We start from the raw sequence: 19,344 nt of genomic DNA, 5'->3' as shown, positions 1-19,344 counted from the left end.
GAGAGAGAGAGAGAGAGAGAGTTTCTTTAAGCAGAGAGCATTAAATGATGATGATAGTTTTATTTATTACATTAACTCTCTCTCTCTCTCTCTCTCTCTCCGAATTTATGTTGTCGGCACGCTATTGAATTTGAGAAGAATCCTCCTCAACCCCAAAGGTGAATTAATGGCGAATGATGGCTTGATGATGCGTTTTCCCTTGGACACTGCTGCAAACTCCAAATCAAAAAACGACTGTGTTTTTGTTTCGTTTTTCTTTTTATTCGCTCTTTGTTAGTGCGGTAAAAACTACTATAGGAAAAGGTGAAAAATCATTTCACAATGATGTAGTAATAATGTAATATATGGAAGTATATATATACTTGGCCGACTGAGTTCAAAACTGTACAATTTATTTGGTTGAACGTACTGTTCTTTTTTGATGGGACATTCCTCATTTATTGCTGCCATGGACCCTAATTTTCTTTCTTTTTTCTTCTCATATACAAACAAATTACAATTCTTTTATATAAAAAGAGATATTGATATAAAATTACATATTGATAAAGTGAAAAACAATATGGAGTTTTGGGAGAAAAATAAAACATTTGTGAGGTACTACTACTAACTATACTCCCATGTTGTAATGAGAAGAACACATTAATAATTAAAATAGTGAGAATGTTTATAGAATTACATTTAATACTAAGCTTGAAGAAATAAATCAAAAGAATCCTAGTATGAAATCTAAAACAACAACACACTGATGCCATGCAAAATGCATTTAATTAACCAAGCTGAGGAATCTTGACACGTGTCCCCATAATATCCATAACGGAAAAAAGTCAACTTACTCCAATTTTAATTACCCACCACCACCCCTTTTTTTTTTCTTCTATTAAAAACAACAAAGAAAACGTTACGGAAACTTTACTAATTGTCATTTCGTATACGTTACAATTTACAAATTATTGACCAAATTACATACTTACTTATTCAGCCTCTTTTTTTCATCTTTGTTAAATTTCTTCTTTTTTTCTGTCAACATTTTTTATTAAATGTCATTTTTATCTATTACTACAATTCATCTGATTAATAATAATATGACGGCAAAAAAAAGTAATAATATATTATAAAATTAGATAAATCGTCAAAACAAATAAGATGGAAAAAAGGATAGTAAATGTTGGATACTCTCCAAAAGGTGACCAAATTAAAAGTGTTGGATACTCCTCTCCAAGTACAACTGTACTATTATGAACACTCTTACTTTAACAACTAAGAGCAAGGGCATCGGTTTTACGTCCTACATCAATTTTTTTTTTTTTTTTTTTTTTTTTACTTTTAGCTTTGTTTTAAAAAAAAAAAAAAAAAAAAAGCAAAACCAATCGCGGGCCGCCACGTGTCGTGGGGCCCGCGAAAAAGAGGCAAAAACAAACGGGACCGTCGCATATATGCGTGCGTCCTTCGGTTTTGTTTTTTTTTTCATTTTTTCTTTTTTTTTTTGTGTGTAGGACGGCCGTGGGTACGCCGTTGCCCTTGCTCTAAGCTAGTTCCACAACTCTTGCTCCAAAAAAAAACAAAAATAAAGCTAGTTCCGCAACTAGTCAATCTAAAAAAAAAAAACTAGTAAATGGATTAGAAAATAATCAATCCAAGATAACTACTAATTTAAAATGAGGTTAATAAACTAAAAAAAAATCATAAACTTGAACAAACCACTATCTTAAAGGTCGGATTTTGAATCGCATTTTTTTGTGATTGTTTGTTGTGGTCCAACTTTTCATCTACATGTTATTTTTTTTGTTTTAATACAAAATATTAACTATATGTTATGAATTTACACATCTAAACAGTTTGGGGTTACAAATTCCAGAAAAATAAATATGATTCTTCTTTTTGTGTGTGTGTGTGACTGTGTGTGACACAATAATTAAATAGTCATGGGGGAAGAGAAGAGAAGGAAGAGGGAGAAAAGGACACGCATGCAAATATAGAGAGACAGACCAAAGGCTCAAACCAAAAAGCTCACTTCTGCAAGAAACTCTTTTCTCTCTTTCTTTCAGTCATTGCCATTTGTTTTCCTCTTTTTTTTTTACTGATAGGGGACCATTGAACCCAACACTACTACTACACACTATGTGTATATTACCAAACCTACAAAATTTTCTCCTTTTTCTTTTTAAAAATTAAATAAAATAGAGAGTAATTTATTAAAGTAGTAGCGAGAAAACTCAAAAAGAGTAAAGAAAGAAGTAGAAGAAGAAAGAAAGAAAGAAAGAAGAACAACAACACGCGAGAAATTTCAGATCTTTCCTCTCTCTCTCTTCCTTCGCATCTCCTCTTCTTTTTTTTTTTTCTGCAACCTCGTGTAATCGTGGAGAGAACCCTTTTTGTTACTTTTACTTTTCTCTGGAAATATTTCGTGTCTTTGAGAATCTCTCTATCTTCCTGGAATTTGGATTTCCGATCATTATTTTTTTTCTTTCGTTGGAGCATATCGGAGAGATCATCGTCGTCACATTTAGGTAATAACAGAGTTTTTTTCCCCGAGTCTTGTTTTCATTTCTGTTAGTATCTTTTTTTTTGTCGGTGGGTTTTAGATCCGTATTGTTTCTTCAATCGGCATTGCTACGATTTCTTACGTTTCTTTCGAATCACTGAGCGTGCGTGGATACAGACACGACTAATACTACTGTTTCATCTTCTTCTTCTTCTTTTTAACGGTTTCTCTGTTTCTGTCTCATTTAAAGTTTTTAGATTGCATTTATGGCTAGCTAAAAACTAATGCCCTTTTCTTTTTTTGTTTGGTTTAGGACAGAAGACAAGACCTCAGTGTAGTTAAGTCTTTAATGCTGAGGAATCGTGTGAATAGATTCTTCATCCCCACTTTAGTTGCAGATCTGGAACTTTTACTGGGTTGATTTATCGAGAAGAACCAAAAAGGTTTTTTGATTTGCTCTTTAATCCTCTGCTACTCTTGTTTTTGTGGTAATGGCTGAGAGAGGCAAATATCTTGTGGGTTTGGTTTGTGATTGTGATACTGCTTTAGCTCTTATGTTCACGGGGAATCTCACCTTTGCAAGTTTTATGGCCGTGTAAAATGAGATATTTATTTAATGCAGTCACAGCAAGATTTATTGGCTTCTCTATGCTTTTGATTAGAAACCCAAGAAAGATGTGATGATTCTTGATTTTAAATTTGCTTTTGACAGTTTTGTATTCTGTGTCTCCAGGTTCGCTTTGTCTCCCACAAGTGATGGTTGTATGACTCACATGCATGTCCTTTGAATCTGTTCAGCATCAAGAAGCTTTCCCTTTGAATGGATATGTCTGGTAAATTTTGTTGTTTCACGTTTTGGCTGGTCTCAAGTTTCTGTTTTTGGGTTCCCTGTGGATGAAACGAGGACACTTCTTGAATGCCATGGGGACCAATCTTGAATCTGAGACAGTTAGATATTGAGTCTTTGCAGATACTTACTTGGATTTTTCCTATTGAAGGTATTGAAGAAATCAGCACCTTTGACGAATTTAGGGAGAGAAGATCAGACTTTGAAGTCTCTGAAGATGAGAGACGGCGCTCAAAAATAGGGAATTTGAAGAAGAAGGCCATTAATGCTTCAACCAAGTTCACTCATTCTTTGAAGAAGAGGGGCAAAAGGAAAATCGATTATCGGATTCCTGCTGTCTCCATTGAAGATGTAAGGGATGAAAAAGAGGAGAGCGTTGTGCTCGAATTTCGCCGTAAGCTTCTCGAGAGAGATTTGTTGCCTCCTAGACATGATGAGTACCATACTCTTCTGAGGTTCGTTTGTTCTTTAGTAGCTACATACACACTCTGGTCGCTTTAGCTAAAAACATGATGTGTTGCTAATACAGTCAAGCTAACCAACTATTCGTTTTGAAAATGTAGGTTTTTGAAAGCTAGGGATCTTAACATTGACAAAACCATCCAGATGTGGGAAGAAATGCTGCGATGGAGATTAGAGTATGGGACAGATACCATACTAGAGGTACGGTGTTAATGGTTCAAGTTCAGCTTGTTTGTTGTGTCCTATAAAAACTAAGTAACTTCTGGTACACAGCTAGTTTAAAACCAAAATACAATGGCTGAAAACTTATAAAAACGTAGTATATTAATATGCTTGATATTTGGATGCACACATCTATATTCATCTTCTTAATTAGTTGATGGATTCAGTACCAAGCTCCTATAATTTTTATTCTTTTATGTGGATGTTAGGACTTTGATTTCGAAGAGCTTGAAGAAGTTTTGCAATACTATCCTCAAGGCTATCATGGAGTTGACAAGGAAGGAAGACCTGTCTACATTGAAAGACTTGGAAAAGCTCATCCCGCTAAGCTTATGCGGATCACCACCATAGATAGATATTTAAAGTACCATGTGCAGGAGTTTGAGAGAGCTCTCCTGGAGAAATTCCCTGCATGCTCAATTGCCGCAAAGCGTCGAATCTGTTCCACGACTACAATACTAGATGTGCAAGGATTGGTAGTTATTTAAGTTCTTACCAAGAGATTCCTGCATTTTGTTATGCTTTAAAGTAGATTTTTCCCTCTAAGTGCTTCTAGATTCTCATCTTTGCAGTGTCATGTTAATGACAGGGAATTAAGAACTTTACACCAACAGCTGCAAATCTTGTGGCAGCCATGTCAAAGATTGACAATAGCTACTATCCTGAGGTACTTGAGTTTTTGAATTTTGAATTTTGGATTTCATATCTTCTTCACATGCATTCCCGGTTGATTGAAGTCATTTTATTATTTTGCAGACGTTGCATAGAATGTACATAGTAAATGCTGGAACCGGTTTCAAAAAGATGCTTTGGCCTGCTGCTCAAAAGTTTCTTGATGCAAAGACCATTGCAAAAATACATGTACAGCTTTTCAGCCTTGTTTTTTTTATTTGGTCAACTATTGCTCTGTGTAGTTCATCTTATCACTGTCAATGCAGGTGCTAGAACCCAAATCTTTATCTAAGTTGCATGAAGTCATTGATTCAAGGTAGCTTTCTTTCCATTTTGAACAACAACTGAAAAAATTTAGGATATCATGTCTAGCCAATACTTACCAGCTCTGGTGCTCTGTGCTTTAGTCAATTGCCAGAATTCCTTGGAGGTTCATGCTCTTGCTTTGGTGATGGAAGAGGGTGTCTTCGTTCTAACAAAGGACCCTGGAATGATCCTGAAATAATGAAGGTACAATCTAAATCTTATCAGATTTTGCTTTTACTTTTCGAGATTGTTGTTCTTCCCTAAAAAAAACTTTTAAGTAGGAGTCAGCTTTGTACATGAAGCTCATTTTAGATCTATTCCTTGATTAGCTCATCCACCGTGGAGAATCGTCACTTTTTAGGCAAATCACCAGGAAGCTGAGCGACCCGCAGAATTCTTCCTCCTACATAAGTATACATCCATCGACGGTAAATGGCTCTATCAAACCAATTTTCTCTGTTTGTTGTAGAACATATTTTCCGGTAGTATGACAGTGTAGCTTTGCATTTTCTAGGCTATGCAAGCAGAGACTTCAGCAGCCGACTCGGTATCTTGTTCTGATGTTCCTACTTCTCCAACTGGAAGAATGTGCTCATCATCTGCTCGTGTGAATCTAACTTATGAGGAAGTGAGTTCTTGTGTTGGTACATTTGTATCACAGACTACTCTAGTTTCTTAATACTGACCGGAACAATGTGATCTATGCAGTCTAGAGCATCGGATGTTAACGGCTATTTTAGTTGCGATGACAAGTTTGCCGTACCTGACAAAGCTGGTAACCGAAGAAGCCAAGAAAAGTCATCCCATTACCAAATGCTCGGACTCAATCAAACAACTCTCCGTTTAAAATGTGAAACATCTCAACCAGGTTATACTTCTTATTCATGCTTTACTGCTAAAACAATTCCATTACATATGGTTTTTCTTTTTGTCTGTAATCAAACAGATTTCCTATATAATTTTCTCACCTTTTGGATTTCATTTTCCATCTGGTATCTTGTAGGTGCTCCCATCATTAGTTGGCTTCATGAGTTAAGGGGGAAAATTGACAAGATAAAATGTGAGAACCTAGCAAAAAGGCTACTTTCTTTAATGCTGAAACTAGCTGCAGTTTTCCGTTATACCCCGTTTGAGCTTCTGAGAAGCCAGACCACAGTAAGCCCTTCAAGTCCAACAGAAGATGAGAGTAGATGCAGCCTCATCCCAACTCCTAGACAGCCCACAATGAAAGACCGGATTCTTCCATGTTTAGAGCGAATTCAGAAACTGGAGAAAAGTTATGAGGATATCCGGAACAAACCCGTTGCCATACCTGTGGAGAAGGAGAGAATGTTGATGGATTCGTTAGAAAGAATCAAGTCGGTTGAGTTTGATCTCGATAAAACAAAGAGGGTACGATACCTTTCTTATATGTCTTAACCTTCAAACTTATATATTCAGTATGGGGACTTAAAATATTTTCATTGCATGGTTGCAGCTTTTACACGTCACTGTGATGAAACAGATGGAGATAACTGAAATGCTGCAAAGTTTGCGAGATTCCCAACTTCACGTAAGTACTTATTGGTTCAGTATAGCAACAAACACATCTTGATGAGATGACTTTAACACTCGAGATTGTTGTTTTTGCAGAGAAGAAGAAGATTGTTCTGTTAAAAGCCTTAAGAGAACATCTGAGTTTTGCACAAATACAAATCTGCACATACAGCGAGAGAAAGAGAGAACAGATCCCGATAACAAAACACATGTTAGGTTCTTTAGCTCCTTCCCTACTCTAACTTGGTTCACAACTTTTTTCTCTTTTTTTAAATAGGTCCCTCTGCTTCTACTTTTTAAAGTTATAAAAGAAGAAGAAGAAGAAGAAGATAAGGACAGAGAAAACCTCTGAGGATCAGTCATGTCTTTGATAATTTAGATTGAAATCAGAGTTTGAAGTACCAAACCCTTTTGTTTGTAATCGGTGTAGATAAGAAACTACACTATGCTAAACAAATGATATTTTGTAAATCCTTTTTAAGGGTATTTTGATAATGAGAATACACTACGAGTCTCTGAAGAACCAATTTGTTTAACATTCATTTCTGATGATTCATAGAGCAAAACGAATCATCCCTCTAAGCTTATGCTATCGTGACGACGCTACCATAAGATAGATATATATTTGAAGAACCAAGTGCAAGAGTTTGATAGAGCACTCGTCGAGGCAATATGTATGTAGATTGGGATCAAAGTTTTAAGCACCAAAACCTTTTTTGTTGTAATCGGTGCTGTAGATCACAGTATTAAGTCACTAAAGCTAGACAAATGAGATTGTGTTTAAACCAAAACACATATACAACATGAGATTTTGCAAATCTTTTTAGTAGGCATTTTTGATAATGAGAAAGTTAAACATTTAAGGTGGGGTTATTGGATACTGTATTTTAGTGGATTTTAATGTATTTTAAAAGTACACCATTATTGAATCAAGCATTTGTTTGATGTATTTTGAAATGCATTAAAATCCTCCGTTATTCAATATACATTTGATTTTAGTTATAATGGATTTGATTGGATTTCTTAAGCGAGATCATGAGTAAAACAAATCCAACCATTTTCATCTGTATTTTGGAGTATTTCGTTTATTTTGAAATGCATTAAAAATAAATTTGTCTTTTTTTTATTATTCTTCATCCCATAAAATTAGAATTGTTTTGGAAAATCACCACAACCCCTATCAGTATTACCAACGTTATGGAATAGATGTTCCAAGACTCACCATTGTCGTTTCAAGCAAGTTTCAATAAATTTTTGGATTAGATCTTTTTAGAGCAATTTGGGATAATAGAATCGAGCGTGATTTGAATTCGGATATGAGAGGGCCATCACCATAGGAGGAATTGAAAAGAGAATTGAAAAGGGTTGCAGATTAAAAAAACTTGTAAAACAAAGAAGTAAGGTGACGATGGAGACACAAAAAAATGATAAGCATAACAGTTATTTAAAACTTGATAATCATTTATTGAAGAAAAGTTCTAATCACTATTTATGTAAAACATAGATGATTCTTGAAACAAGAAAATCTTACAAATATCGATATATAATAATACCAAAAAAATCCACTTTTTTCAGAAAAAATAAATCTTCACAAATCCACTACAAACACTTTCTAAATCCACGTTATATGCATTAGAAATCCATTGAACTTTTAAATCCACTATTATCCTATGGTAATTAAAAACCTCCATCCAATAACACCCCCTAAGAGTCTCTGTAGAATCCGCGTTTGTTTGACATAATAGAAGCAAACTATAGCATTAAATGATTAATTGAGAATCTGATCTTCCAAGTGGATTTTGCAGTTGTTAAATGTTTTATATGATTTGATTAGAGAGAGTGTTTTAAAAAAAAATTGCATAATAATATGATATGATCTTACGAAAGCAGCGAGGTAAAAGACAAAACAGCCCTCGTAATCAGAACCACTGTAAATACGAATTATGCAAGGGTAAAACCGTCAACTAAATGTCACATATGTATGTTTTGGATTAACTGTTAAGAAAGAAAAAAAAAAAAAGGAAATTTAAAAAAAGGAAAAAACTGAGACCGTCCTTTTCCACTGTGGTGAACAAACCCCAAAGATAAATTTCGCTATTCCCCTCTCTCTCTCTCTTCTTCCTTCTTCTTCTTCTTCTTCTCCGTTCGTGTTCTGAACTCGCTCTCCATCGATCCGATGTTATTTTATGCAACTCGAAACTTAATTTAGATTCATTTTTTCTTTTTCCTGGATTCCGCTAGACAAATCCGTTTTGAATTGCACGAATTGCTTCTTCGCCAGGTGAATCTATCATCGATCCTAGGTTTTCTCCGCCTTTGATTATTTTTTTCTGTTCATGTTCCTGAGTTTTTGGAATTGATATTTCGGTTGTTAGGGTTTGTGCTTTTGAGGCTTATTCATAATTGGTTTCGTTTCTCCTTCTTCGGTTATGTCGGTAGTTTAGGTTTCTTCGAGCATGGACTTTGATTTATGATTGCATAATCTCTCATGGAGTCCTGATCTTCTACTTGATTGTCCACTTCATACGATTTGATGTTAGGAGTTTTTAAGTTTAATCTCTTGGTGATTTTGGATTCTACTCTACTGTAGCTTTATGTGGTCCATTGCTTTCGGATTTCATTAACAATAACGGTGCTTTTCGGCTATGATGATGCAGGTCCCGTTTTTGTTTTTATCAACTGAAGAATGTCCAATTTCCAAGGGGACGATGCTGAGTATATGGATGATGTTGATGATGAAATGGAAGATGTTGATGATGATTTCGATGAGGATTTTCGTGGCGATGATCTGGCTGAATCTGATTCCGATGTCGACGAGTTTGACTACTCTGTAAGTATCCCTTTTTTGAAATTTATAGCACCAATATAGACTAATAATTATTCTGCAATCTCTCTTACTCTGTTGTGTGGATTCTTTCTTTGTCTTCAGAATAATAAAATAGCTGATACTTCAGCTGACCAAGCCCGGAAAGGGAAAGACATCCAGGGGATTCCTTGGGACAGGCTTAGTATTACGAGAGAGAAGTACAGACAAACTAGACTAGAACAGTATAAAAATTATGAAAATGTCCCTAATTCTGGGGAATCCTCAGGGAAAGTAAGTCTTTCATTCAGCTTGTTGTCAACATGTTTCATGTATATTGATTTCAATTGTTACATTTTATTTGTTGCTTATTGAACACAGGATTGCATGGTCACACAGAAAGGGGCTGTTTTTTATGATTTCTGGCGGAATACAAGATCTATCAAATCAAGTATTCTTCATTTCCAGGTTCATATCATCGAAGCAATATATAATTTTTTTTTTTCTGTCGATGTTCTTTTGGTAATTTAATCTGTATATCATGTGTATCGGTAATGAGGCTGTATGAAATTCGTAGAACGTTTATTCTGCTAAAAACTTCTCTACGCGTACATCTAAGTAAAGGTCTTTTTCGTTGGATTGTAGTTGAGGAATTTGGTTTGGGCAACTTCTAAGCACGATGTCTACCTCATGTCACAATATTTGGTGAGCCACTATTCTACTTTGACATCTGGAAAGCATGAAGTTCTCAATGTTCAAGGTCATGTTTCCCCATCCGAGGTTAGTTTGTTCCAGAATGCTAAAATGCTCTTCCTTTAATACATACATAAATTAATAGTGGTTCTTTGTTCTTGTGTGGGTGCAGAAACATCCTGGAAGTTTGTTAGAGGGGTTTACGAAGACTCAAGTGAGTACACTTGCAGTGAGAGATAAATTTCTAGTTGCCGGCGGATTTCAAGGAGAACTTATATGCAAGGTAAGCTCCAGGGTTTCTACTAATCATGGAATTCGGACAACAATTACACACAAGCTAATCAAGGAACTTACATCTATTCTTGATTCAGCATCTTGATAGACCTGGTGTGAGCTTTTGTTCACGTACAACTTATGATGACAATGCTATAACCAATGCGATTGAGATTTATAACAAGCCCAGGTATTTGCATGTCTTTTGCTTGGGGTTGTTTTTGCCAACTTGTACGACTTACATCTTCTAACTGGCCTTTTGGCGCCTGTCTGTTGCAGTGGGGCGCTTCATTTCACTGCCTCGAATAATGATTGTGGAGTCAGAGATTTTGATATGGAGAGATACCAGCTTGTTAATCATTTCCGCTTTCCTTGGCCGGTGAATGTAAGTCTCTACTTGTTTCTTGATTTTTTGGTATTGGCTTTGGTATAAGTTGGCATGTAGCACCTGTGGTAGTAAGTTTCAGTTACAATTACGTTATTGGATCTCTCATTCCTCTTTTACATTACAAAGTCATATAAAGAATGGGTATTAGTTGACATGTAGGCTGTAGAACTTCTGGCAGTAAGTTTCAGTTACAATTATGTTACGGAAATCATTTGACTAAATGGGTTTTTTTTTTTTTGGTATTGAACAGCACACATCTCTAAGTCCTGATGGTAAATTATTGACGATTGTGGGAGACAACCCAGATGGCCTTTTGGTCGACCCCAACACAGGAAAGGTACATATATGATCTCTGTGTTTAAGTATCCCAGCATAAATTTGCTTTTCTTACTCAGTTTGGAATATTCGACAGACGCTGGGAACGGTATCAGGACATTTGGACTTTTCCTTTGCATCGGCATGGCATCCAGATGGGCTCACTTTCTCAACGGGTAACCAGGACAAGACCTGCAGGGTTTGGGACATTCGCAACCTGTCAAAATCTGTTGCTGTCTTGAGGGGTAACCTTGGAGCAATCCGATCCATCCGCTACACATCGGATGGGAAATACATGGCCATGGCTGAGCCGGCTGACTTTGTCCATGTGTACGATGTCTCAAACGGGTATGAAATGGAGCAAGAGATTGACTTCTTCGGGGAGATCTCGGGAATATCCTTTAGCCCTGACACAGAAGCGCTCTTCATTGGTGTTTGGGATCGCACTTATGGAAGTCTGATTGAGTATAACAGGCGCCACAACTACTCCTACCTTGATTCATATCTATAATCACCCGACATGTCAGAGGAATAAAAGAGCCTATACATATGTGCTGCACTCTCCTGTCGCTTTGTTAGACTGAGAAACCCGAGAACAAAAAAAAAACATAAAACTCAAGTGGATCTCAAATGCTGTAAATGATGTGTTGTGCAAGTGCTATTAGGACAGAGAGCCGATTTAGTTAGTTGATTTTCATTTATCGAGTGTTGAAAAGTTCATGTATGTGTACATATGTGTTGAGCTTCGGCGAGTTTGCTGCATGGTTCGAGCCTGTGGCTTGTTTGTTATCTGGCTACGGTCACTTGTAGGTACTCAATTTCAGAGTTGATTCTGCCGATTGTTGGATTAATTATATTATAATGGTTTCATAACTATATGATCCTTTTACTTGTGCGTAATATATATAGGTGGGTGAACAACTAAACTAAATCGATTGAACAAGAAAACACCAAGGTCGTATAAGTAAAACCGCGTGAACAAGAGGGGCTTGAAGGCAATTATATTTTCCTGAAAATCTTATAATCCAGAAAGAACCAACGAGAGAATGCCACATCATCATCCGTAATCGTATCCTCACAAACAAAATCTTGCATCTGCTTCATCTCCATTAGGTGCTCTCTCCCTAGAAGCCAAACTCAAGATCATAAATCCAAACCACTCATTTCTCCTTTGCTGAAAAAATTTCTTGGAGAAAGAAGAAGAAGCATAATGGCTACAAGCGCATCGGCTTTGCTCTCACCAACCACATTCTCCACTGCCATCTCTCATAAGAACCCTAACACCATCTCATTTCATGGCCTTCGTCCTCTCCGTCTCGGTGGCTCCTCCTCCTCCGCTTTACCCAAACTATCAACCACCTCCGGAAGAAAATCGTCCTCCGCCGTCGTGAGAGCTGAGCTTAGCCCTTCCGTGGTCATAAGCCTGAGCACAGGTCTCTCCCTCTTCCTCGGCCGTTTCGTCTTCTTCAACTTCCAGAGAGAGAACGTAGCGAAACAGGTACCGGAGCAGAACGGCAAAACCCACTTCGAAGCTGGAGATGACCGTGCTAAAGAGTACGTCAGCCTCTTGAAATCAAACGATCCAGTTGGATTCAACATCGTCGATGTTCTTGCTTGGGGTTCTATTGGACACATCGTTGCTTACTACATCTTGGCTACTTCCAGCAATGGGTACGACCCCAGCTTCTTTGGCTGATTCATCCCATCTCTCTCTCGTATATGTATATGTTTGACTTGTTCCGCAAGCTATCTAATCTATTCTCTATCTCTGTTTCTTCATATTCTTCTGTTGTTGTTGTTGCTGTCCAAGACTTCTCCCTCCTTTTGCAACTATTTTATTTCGCCATTTACAAACTTTAAGAAGAAGAATACACATGGAAACATAGATGAAATTACATTTTCTTATTACTCTCAATATTTCGATTTAGTTTGCGCTAATTGGTCTGAGAACATAAGTGATTTCGTTAAGCTAATCTCATACCTAAAGAGTCTAGGATGTTCAAAATCTGAGAAGATACAACCAATGTTATAAAACTGAGATGATAAAACCTTCTGAATCCTTATGATTCACATCCTCAATGTTAAATCCAATGTTATAAACTGACAAAATAAAACCAAATTTAAAAATCTGACAAGATAAACCATTGTAATAGAGAGGGTAGTGTCTATAGAAAAGCAAGTCTGAATCCTTATGATTCACATCCTCAACCAAAGATGAGTTGGCATGTTTTTGAACCTCGAGAAGAAAGTGACAACTCCTGGATCATCACATCCACCGTGTCTGCAGCATAAGATGGCGCAAACAAGATTGTGGCAGTCTTTAAGCAGAGAGCATTTCATAAGATATATTTAGCCACATCCATCTGGTTCTGCAATGCGTACATCTCAGTCCACTTGAAAGTCTCCACACTCGACAACAAACATCTAGGAACACTGTTCAGTGCACTGTCCCATTTATTTGGAAATTCCACACGCCGGTCTGGATGATACTGAGACCAAACATGAGACTTTAGATTAATCACTATAGTAATAATATTAAAACAACAGGATATCTCTCTTACATGAGAAAACTTACATCTATCAGATAGGCCTCAATCTCTCGTAAATTAGGAGAATCCTTGAGTAGCCGAGCAAGTAAAATTGACCAACTTGAATCACATGAACATATCTTCAGATGTTTGAGATGGTTGAAGACAATACCCTCGCTATATAAAGCCTGCACAAGATAACAAAAGATTCAACCTCAAGAAAACACTTGAGATGGTTCAAAAACAATATTGATGGATGGATGGATAGAAACAGATTTACCGGTTCGATGTAGACTCCTAAGCATAAAGAAAGCCGCGTAACAGATGTGATTGATCCAAAATACCTTTTGATGTTTTGGAATGTCAGTACAAAACCAGCCTCCTCCAACTTCGGCATATCTTCAAATGAGTAGGAGAATATAGGACTATCACTATCATTCTCGTCTTCACTGTCACTCTCTAGCCTATGATCAGTGACTTCCAAATACTTCAGAGGAGTATTAATCATAATCCCATCAAGATAACAAGGACTACACATCTTTAGGGTTAGTCTCTGCAATGACTTGACCATCACTATCAATTTCTCCAAGTTGTCAATTTTATCTCGTTCCACAAATAGATCCTCGAGAACAGGGCACTTAGACAGAAGTTGGTGAAGAGAATTCTCACACGAGTAGGTCACACGTCGAAGGGACAAAGTTTTGAGGGAGGGGAGACATACCATACGATGCACAGACACGAAAATGTCGTCCTCCAGTTTCAAGATCACAAGCGATTTGGAGACATACAAGTTACAAGGCAATTTAGTTTGACTATTGGCAAAAGAAAAAAGCTTAAGACTTAACTCACGGACGCAGAGGAGAACTGCAATTGAAACCCACAGTGTGATATATTTAGGTTTGATTCCTCCAATTGCTCCATGGCTAAACTTGAGACGCAAGCTTTCGAGAGCTTTATGTAATGGCAGATTCAAATCAATAAATTCCCGTAACATCTGGCCTTGAGGCACTGAAAAGTCACTACAACGGTACTCAAGCTTAGGCAGCCACATCCAAAGAACCTCCCTCCGCTTGGATAGAAGACTTGTGCTTACAGCCTCTTTTGTTGGAAGAAATGATATATAGTACCTTCACGAGCACCTCATCAGGCAACGAACTGATCTTGTCCATATCTTCACAATCTGCACGTTTCTCTTCGTTGGTCATAACCCACTAAGGACTTGTAGATCTATAAGAAACTTGGAATCTGGCCGAGTAACCAAGAACAAATATATAGCCAACACAACACAAGAGAGAACATAGACAAGATAAATAAGAAACTCTTCACTTGTAAAAGTAGGCTTATAGAGAAGAACAAAAAGTACGCTTCTCTAGGACCGGCTTTAATATGAATGATTTAATGCCTTGCATGCCTAGGGCAAACGAAACGATTTCTTCTCTTAATTAATTTTCTTAATGAATAAAATATGAAGGAAAGCTTTTCCAAATTTACTGAGCATAATAAACATATTGTTACTGTCGTCCCATTCATGTAAATCTCTTGAGTAAAAGATATATACCTACAAGCACCCGTTCAAGTTCTATAGATATATACAACTGCAGTAGGATGGTTAGCTTCTGGAATCAACCCGTAATTGCCTCAGCTTCTTGGAATTGGAGATGCTTGCTTCGATTGAGACCTTTGGCAGAGGGTTTCATTAAATGTAATATTGGCAATGGTCTTAATGCGAGCTTCTGGTTTGATAATTGGACTCCTCTAGGGCCACTTATCAAGAGCATTGGTCTTCAAGGCCCCTGCGACTTAAGGATTCCACTTCACGCTAAGGTCTCTGATGCGTGCGACTCCTATGGCTGGATTCTTGCCTGCCCGCGTACGGACCAAGCCATGCGCCTTCATGTCCACCTAACTACCATTTCAATCCCTTGCCCGGCTAAAGGTTCTGATTCCTATGATTGGGTGGTGGATAATAAAGTGTGTAATGGTTTCAGTTCTTCTAAAACTTGGGAGATTCTTAGACCGAGAACAGAGGTCGTGAACTGGCATAACTCTGTTTGGTTTAAAGGGGCCACACCAAAGCATGCCTTCACCTTTTGGACTGCTAATTTGGACCGCCTTCCTACCAGAGCAAGACTGGTTCGATGGGGAATGAATCTTTCTTCGATTTGTGGCTTCTGCTCCTCTCAGTCAGAAACTAGAGACCATCTTTTCTTATCCTGTGATTTTGCTCTTTTCTTATGGAATGGGGTAAGCAAAAAGCTGGATATGCCACCCATTAACTTTGGATCTTGGAATCATTTGCTTGCTTGGATGTGCGCTGATAGCAGGAGAGCCCCCCGGACGCTCCGCAAGCTTGTCGTTCAGGCTATTATCTACGCTATTTGGAGACAGCGAAACAACCTTTACCACAACCTTATTCATGTGCCTCCTTCGGTAATATTTAAGGAAGTGGACCGTGGGATTCGAAACTCAATCACTGCAAGGAAGCTCAATAAGCAATTCAAAAAACTTATGCGTCTTTGGCTGCACTGATTCTTTGTAATTTTAAGGCTCTTTTGCTTTCCTGTTTTTCCACTTTTTGCCAGGAAACCAAATTGTTGGTTATCTTCTGTAAACCAAACTCTTTCATTTATATGATATTTGCATTTTAGCAAAAGAGATAACCCAACACTTCAAGCATAAAGTTTGGCATATAATTTACATTTCAGGATTATAATAATAAAGTTCAAACAAAACACAAAGTTGAATGAAAGAGTTGCCCTACGGCCAGTTCTACAACTTATTATTAAACGCAAGTTCTCATAACAGAAAATATAAAGTAAAACCAAACCAAGAAGACAACCATTGAGAAACACTACTCACTTGTACTTGCAACTGCATCCATGCCAGCTACAGTTTCTATTGCCTCAGTCGCAGCTACAGTTTCCACTGTCTCAGTCTCAGCTACAGTTTCCGCTGCCTCCATCCTAGCTACAGTTTTTGTTGTATCAGTCACAACTCCAGTTTCCACTGCATTGGTGGCAGCTACAGTTTCTACAACCTGGATCCCAGCTATAGTTTCGGTTTTAACAGTAGCAGCGACAGTTTCCACAGCATTGATCGCAGCTAACAACTCCATGCTAACCCTCTTCTTCTTCTTAAGATATTTCTCTTCATAATCCTGTTTAACAATCATAAACCAAATTCATTCAATCTCATTCGAGAAAAATAAAACTTAGATGATCAGAATGTGTTACCTGTTTATCAGATTCAGAGAGATTGCTCCACATCTTCCCAATTTCCTTGGTGAGAGATCCCTTTGCTCCAGTACCCAACTCGCCTTTAAGCTTAGCGCATTGCTCGGAAAAGAAGAAGTTATAAGCACTTCTTGGTGGCTTAGGTCGCTGAGGACCCTCCTGATGATGAGATGTTTTGACTCTCTTATTCTTGTGTTTTTGAGTTTTCGGAGGCGCTTGATCACGCATCTGGAATATCACTCCTTTGAGCTCTTCCGAGCCCATCTTCACTTTTATAAAATAGCCGTTTTCGAATTTCCCATCGATGACCCCATTAAACACAAAGCCAGGTTTTGCTTCTTCAACATCTGAAATATTTTCAGGAAACAAATCTCCACACTCAAAATAAGATTAAAAAAAAAAAAAAAAAGAGACTAAATATGCAAACCATCATGTAACATATCCAAAAAAATAGGATGTTTAAGTACCCATGTCGTCATGGATTGCAGATTTCTCAACAAGCCGCATTAATGCTTTTTCTGCCAAAAAAGGACGAACAAAGTATATATTAATATCTCTGATCATTTTGGAGAACTATATTAGAAAGAGAGACATAACTAAGAAAACTCATTTGGTATTTTCATACCTCTACTCGGAAACTCAGAAAGTGGAGCTTTGAAGTAATACACATGCTCAAATTCGAAAAGCATTTGCAGATAATTTTTCCTTAGAACACCTACTGCATTTGAAATTGTTGTCTTGAACTGGAATGCATCCATCACTTCTTTGCATCTACGATCCTTGATCACCTAGATATTGATATATAAGATTAAACTATAAAACATGATCGTACGTTCTTGAATGAATACTGTAATGTTACACAATATATAGCTTCAAAACTTCATGTTCAATGACACTATTGAAGAACTTGTTACCATTTCAAGACCACCTCGAGATGTGACCTCGCAAAAAAGCCGGTGCAGATCGAGACTGTCTCCACCCACAATAGGAATCCTTTTACAAAATTAAAGGAAAAAAAAATCAGAAATATTCCAAGAAATAAAATCTTATTGAAGAGAATAAATCAAGTTAAGCAAAACCAATCAACATATATATGAAAAGAGGACCAAAACTATTCCCATTTCCCAACATGTAACTTCTAAAACAAGTTATTTGCCATTAAAGGGAACCGAAAAAAAGACACACTCCTTTTCTTTTTTTGGAACAAAGAGACACACTCTTAAACCTCTTCATGGCTTAGCAAATCAAAATTTTATGAAAACCAAATCATAGACTGATTATGGACTATTTATTCAAGAACAAACTAGATCAATTTAATAAACTACATACACTTGCTTGCCTTAAAGATATGTAAACCTAATAAATATGCTTCCATCTCTTCAAATGAATTTCATATAAAATCATATTAAAATATATGAGTTATTTTTTTCTTTTCAAATTAGTTTTTGGGCCAAGGCCCATATACAGTTTTTCTTAGGGATCACTTTCTAGGGTTTTCATTAAAATAAAAAACCGCCGCCCTCCGAACGTTGAACGCTCAAACCTAGAAAACACATCAACTTATTCTTTTGAAAGGTGATGCCTATGTACACGTCATTTATAACACACCACACAAAGGATCGGGAACAAAATTGCAGGAATCTCTACTAAATCCATCAGTTTAATGAAGGTTATGATTTTTCCATCCACGATAATAATTTGCAAATCAGTAGATTCGTCAAGAACATATAGAATAAAAGTAAAAATAATTTATGACAGGAAAGGAATAACTCACTTAAAATTTCTTTTTGAAGATTTGAAAAAACCTCGTAGCCTATCCCAGAAAAGTACAGGGTTTTGGACAAGAATCTGATACATTGATATACGAGAAGAATCGCCTTCTTCTAACGCATAAGGGGCAGCAAGAACCACTTTAACTTGAGAAGGATCTGTCGACATAATTTTGTTTGGATTGTTTTTTGGTCAAAGGTTAAAAAGTTGTTGTTTAACCTTGAGAAGTAAAATGACTATATTTTTAAAATCTTCTTATCCAGAATTAGAGGTCAAATATTTATATACAAATTTTCACTTTTTGTCTCCACCACATTGAAAACTACACTACATCTTTTTAATTTCTTTTTTTTTTTTAACATAGTCAACACGTTAATTAATTTTAATTTACAGCTTATAACATAAAGTCAAATTAATTGTATTGGTTTTTGAAAGAATAAAAATGTAGTAAAAGGATAGGATTTTATTGATATTAAAATCTTAAGTTAAGTAAATGATTTTTGCTTTAATATTTTAATAATATAAATTGACCGTTATCGACTTTTGGTTATATCATATTAGATTTTTTTCTGGAAAAAAGTTGCAACTGATTTTTTTATCGTCTAGTAATATATCAAAAAGGAGAGTACAAAAATGAAGCTAATAAACGGAAATATTAAAACTACAAAAATTATGACTAGAACAGAGCCTCACCGTCCACTATGTCGATCGCCATCTATCCTAGCATGAAGCCATACCGGACCTCCTAACGCCAGATATGAGGTAAGACGTCCATCTCGTGTGACGTTGCATGATATGTCCCGTTCCACCGAGT

The 19,344-nt window shown here is 36.8% G+C and overlaps 6 protein-coding genes across 10 annotated transcripts; 4 read left to right on the top strand and 2 right to left on the bottom strand.

Annotated features, from left to right (window-relative positions):
- Nucleotides 1-2,268: 2,268 nt before the first annotated feature.
- Nucleotides 2,269-7,054, top strand: LOC17898776 (phosphatidylinositol/phosphatidylcholine transfer protein SFH13). Of its 4 annotated transcripts, none has more exons than XR_002835474.1 (17): nt 2,269-2,507; nt 2,796-2,925; nt 3,216-3,315; nt 3,481-3,784; nt 3,893-3,992; nt 4,223-4,489; nt 4,603-4,680; nt 4,770-4,874; nt 4,952-5,001; nt 5,093-5,195; nt 5,321-5,419; nt 5,506-5,619; nt 5,700-5,859; nt 5,995-6,383; nt 6,469-6,543; nt 6,624-6,738; nt 6,830-7,054. XR_002835474.1 is itself a non-coding variant. In XM_006306941.2 (16 exons), the coding sequence occupies exons 3-16, from the start codon at nt 3,303-3,305 to the stop codon at nt 6,645-6,647; spliced, it is 1,881 nt and encodes a 626-aa protein (XP_006307003.1). In that variant the 5' UTR covers nt 2,269-2,507; nt 2,801-2,925; nt 3,216-3,302; the 3' UTR covers nt 6,648-7,054. The 4 variants fall into 4 exon arrangements, 2 of the variants coding, with proteins under 2 accessions (XP_006307003.1, XP_023645508.1); XR_002835475.1 differs by having other exon boundaries at nt 6,624-6,743; XM_006306941.2 differs by having other exon boundaries at nt 2,801-2,925; nt 6,624-7,054.
- A 1,553-nt stretch (nt 7,055-8,607) lies between these two features.
- LOC17897906 (uncharacterized WD repeat-containing protein C2A9.03) lies at nt 8,608-11,875 on the top strand. 2 transcript variants are annotated; one of them, XM_006307443.2, is made up of 10 exons: nt 8,608-8,808; nt 9,185-9,357; nt 9,457-9,624; nt 9,712-9,798; nt 9,976-10,110; nt 10,196-10,306; nt 10,395-10,486; nt 10,576-10,681; nt 10,935-11,021; nt 11,097-11,875. In XM_006307443.2, exons 2-10 carry the CDS (start codon nt 9,214-9,216, stop codon nt 11,508-11,510), a joined length of 1,344 nt encoding a protein of 447 aa, XP_006307505.1. In that variant the 5' UTR covers nt 8,608-8,808; nt 9,185-9,213; the 3' UTR covers nt 11,511-11,875. The 2 variants fall into 2 exon arrangements, with proteins under 2 accessions (XP_006307505.1, XP_023644751.1); XM_023788983.1 differs by having other exon boundaries at nt 8,608-8,830.
- A 236-nt stretch (nt 11,876-12,111) lies between these two features.
- LOC17898118 (photosystem I reaction center subunit V, chloroplastic) lies at nt 12,112-12,845 on the top strand. Its single transcript, XM_006306153.2, has one exon. It carries the CDS (start codon nt 12,210-12,212, stop codon nt 12,693-12,695), a length of 486 nt encoding a protein of 161 aa, XP_006306215.1. The 5' UTR covers nt 12,112-12,209; the 3' UTR covers nt 12,696-12,845.
- A 358-nt stretch (nt 12,846-13,203) lies between these two features.
- On the bottom strand, nt 13,204-14,784 carry LOC17899569 (putative F-box/FBD/LRR-repeat protein At4g00315). Its single transcript, XM_023788799.1, is given in 4 exon segments — nt 13,204-13,488; nt 13,575-13,715; nt 13,808-14,647; nt 14,649-14,784. Coding segments are annotated over 4 exon segments (1,350 nt in total). The 5' UTR covers nt 14,733-14,784.
- Nucleotides 14,785-15,132: 348 nt separating this feature from the next.
- LOC111832461 lies at nt 15,133-16,056 on the top strand. The gene has a single exon (XM_023788798.1). It carries the CDS (start codon nt 15,133-15,135, stop codon nt 16,054-16,056), a length of 924 nt encoding a protein of 307 aa, XP_023644566.1.
- Nucleotides 16,057-16,195: 139 nt separating this feature from the next.
- Nucleotides 16,196-18,732, bottom strand: LOC17898718 (putative high mobility group B protein 11). The gene is made up of 6 exons (XM_006305779.2): nt 18,535-18,732; nt 17,675-17,753; nt 17,386-17,548; nt 17,228-17,278; nt 16,761-17,107; nt 16,196-16,684 (listed from the first exon to the last, which is right to left on the bottom strand). Exons 1-6 carry the CDS (start codon nt 18,696-18,698, stop codon nt 16,379-16,381), a joined length of 1,110 nt encoding a protein of 369 aa, XP_006305841.2. The 5' UTR covers nt 18,699-18,732; the 3' UTR covers nt 16,196-16,378.
- Nucleotides 18,733-19,344: the final 612 nt, after the last annotated feature.

Source organism: Capsella rubella, unplaced genomic scaffold (assembly GCF_000375325.1).
Source record: "Capsella rubella cultivar Monte Gargano unplaced genomic scaffold, Caprub1_0 scaffold_1, whole genome shotgun sequence".
NCBI lineage: Eukaryota > Viridiplantae > Streptophyta > Magnoliopsida > Brassicales > Brassicaceae > Capsella > Capsella rubella.
This window is presented reverse-complemented; position numbering and strand designations above follow the sequence as displayed.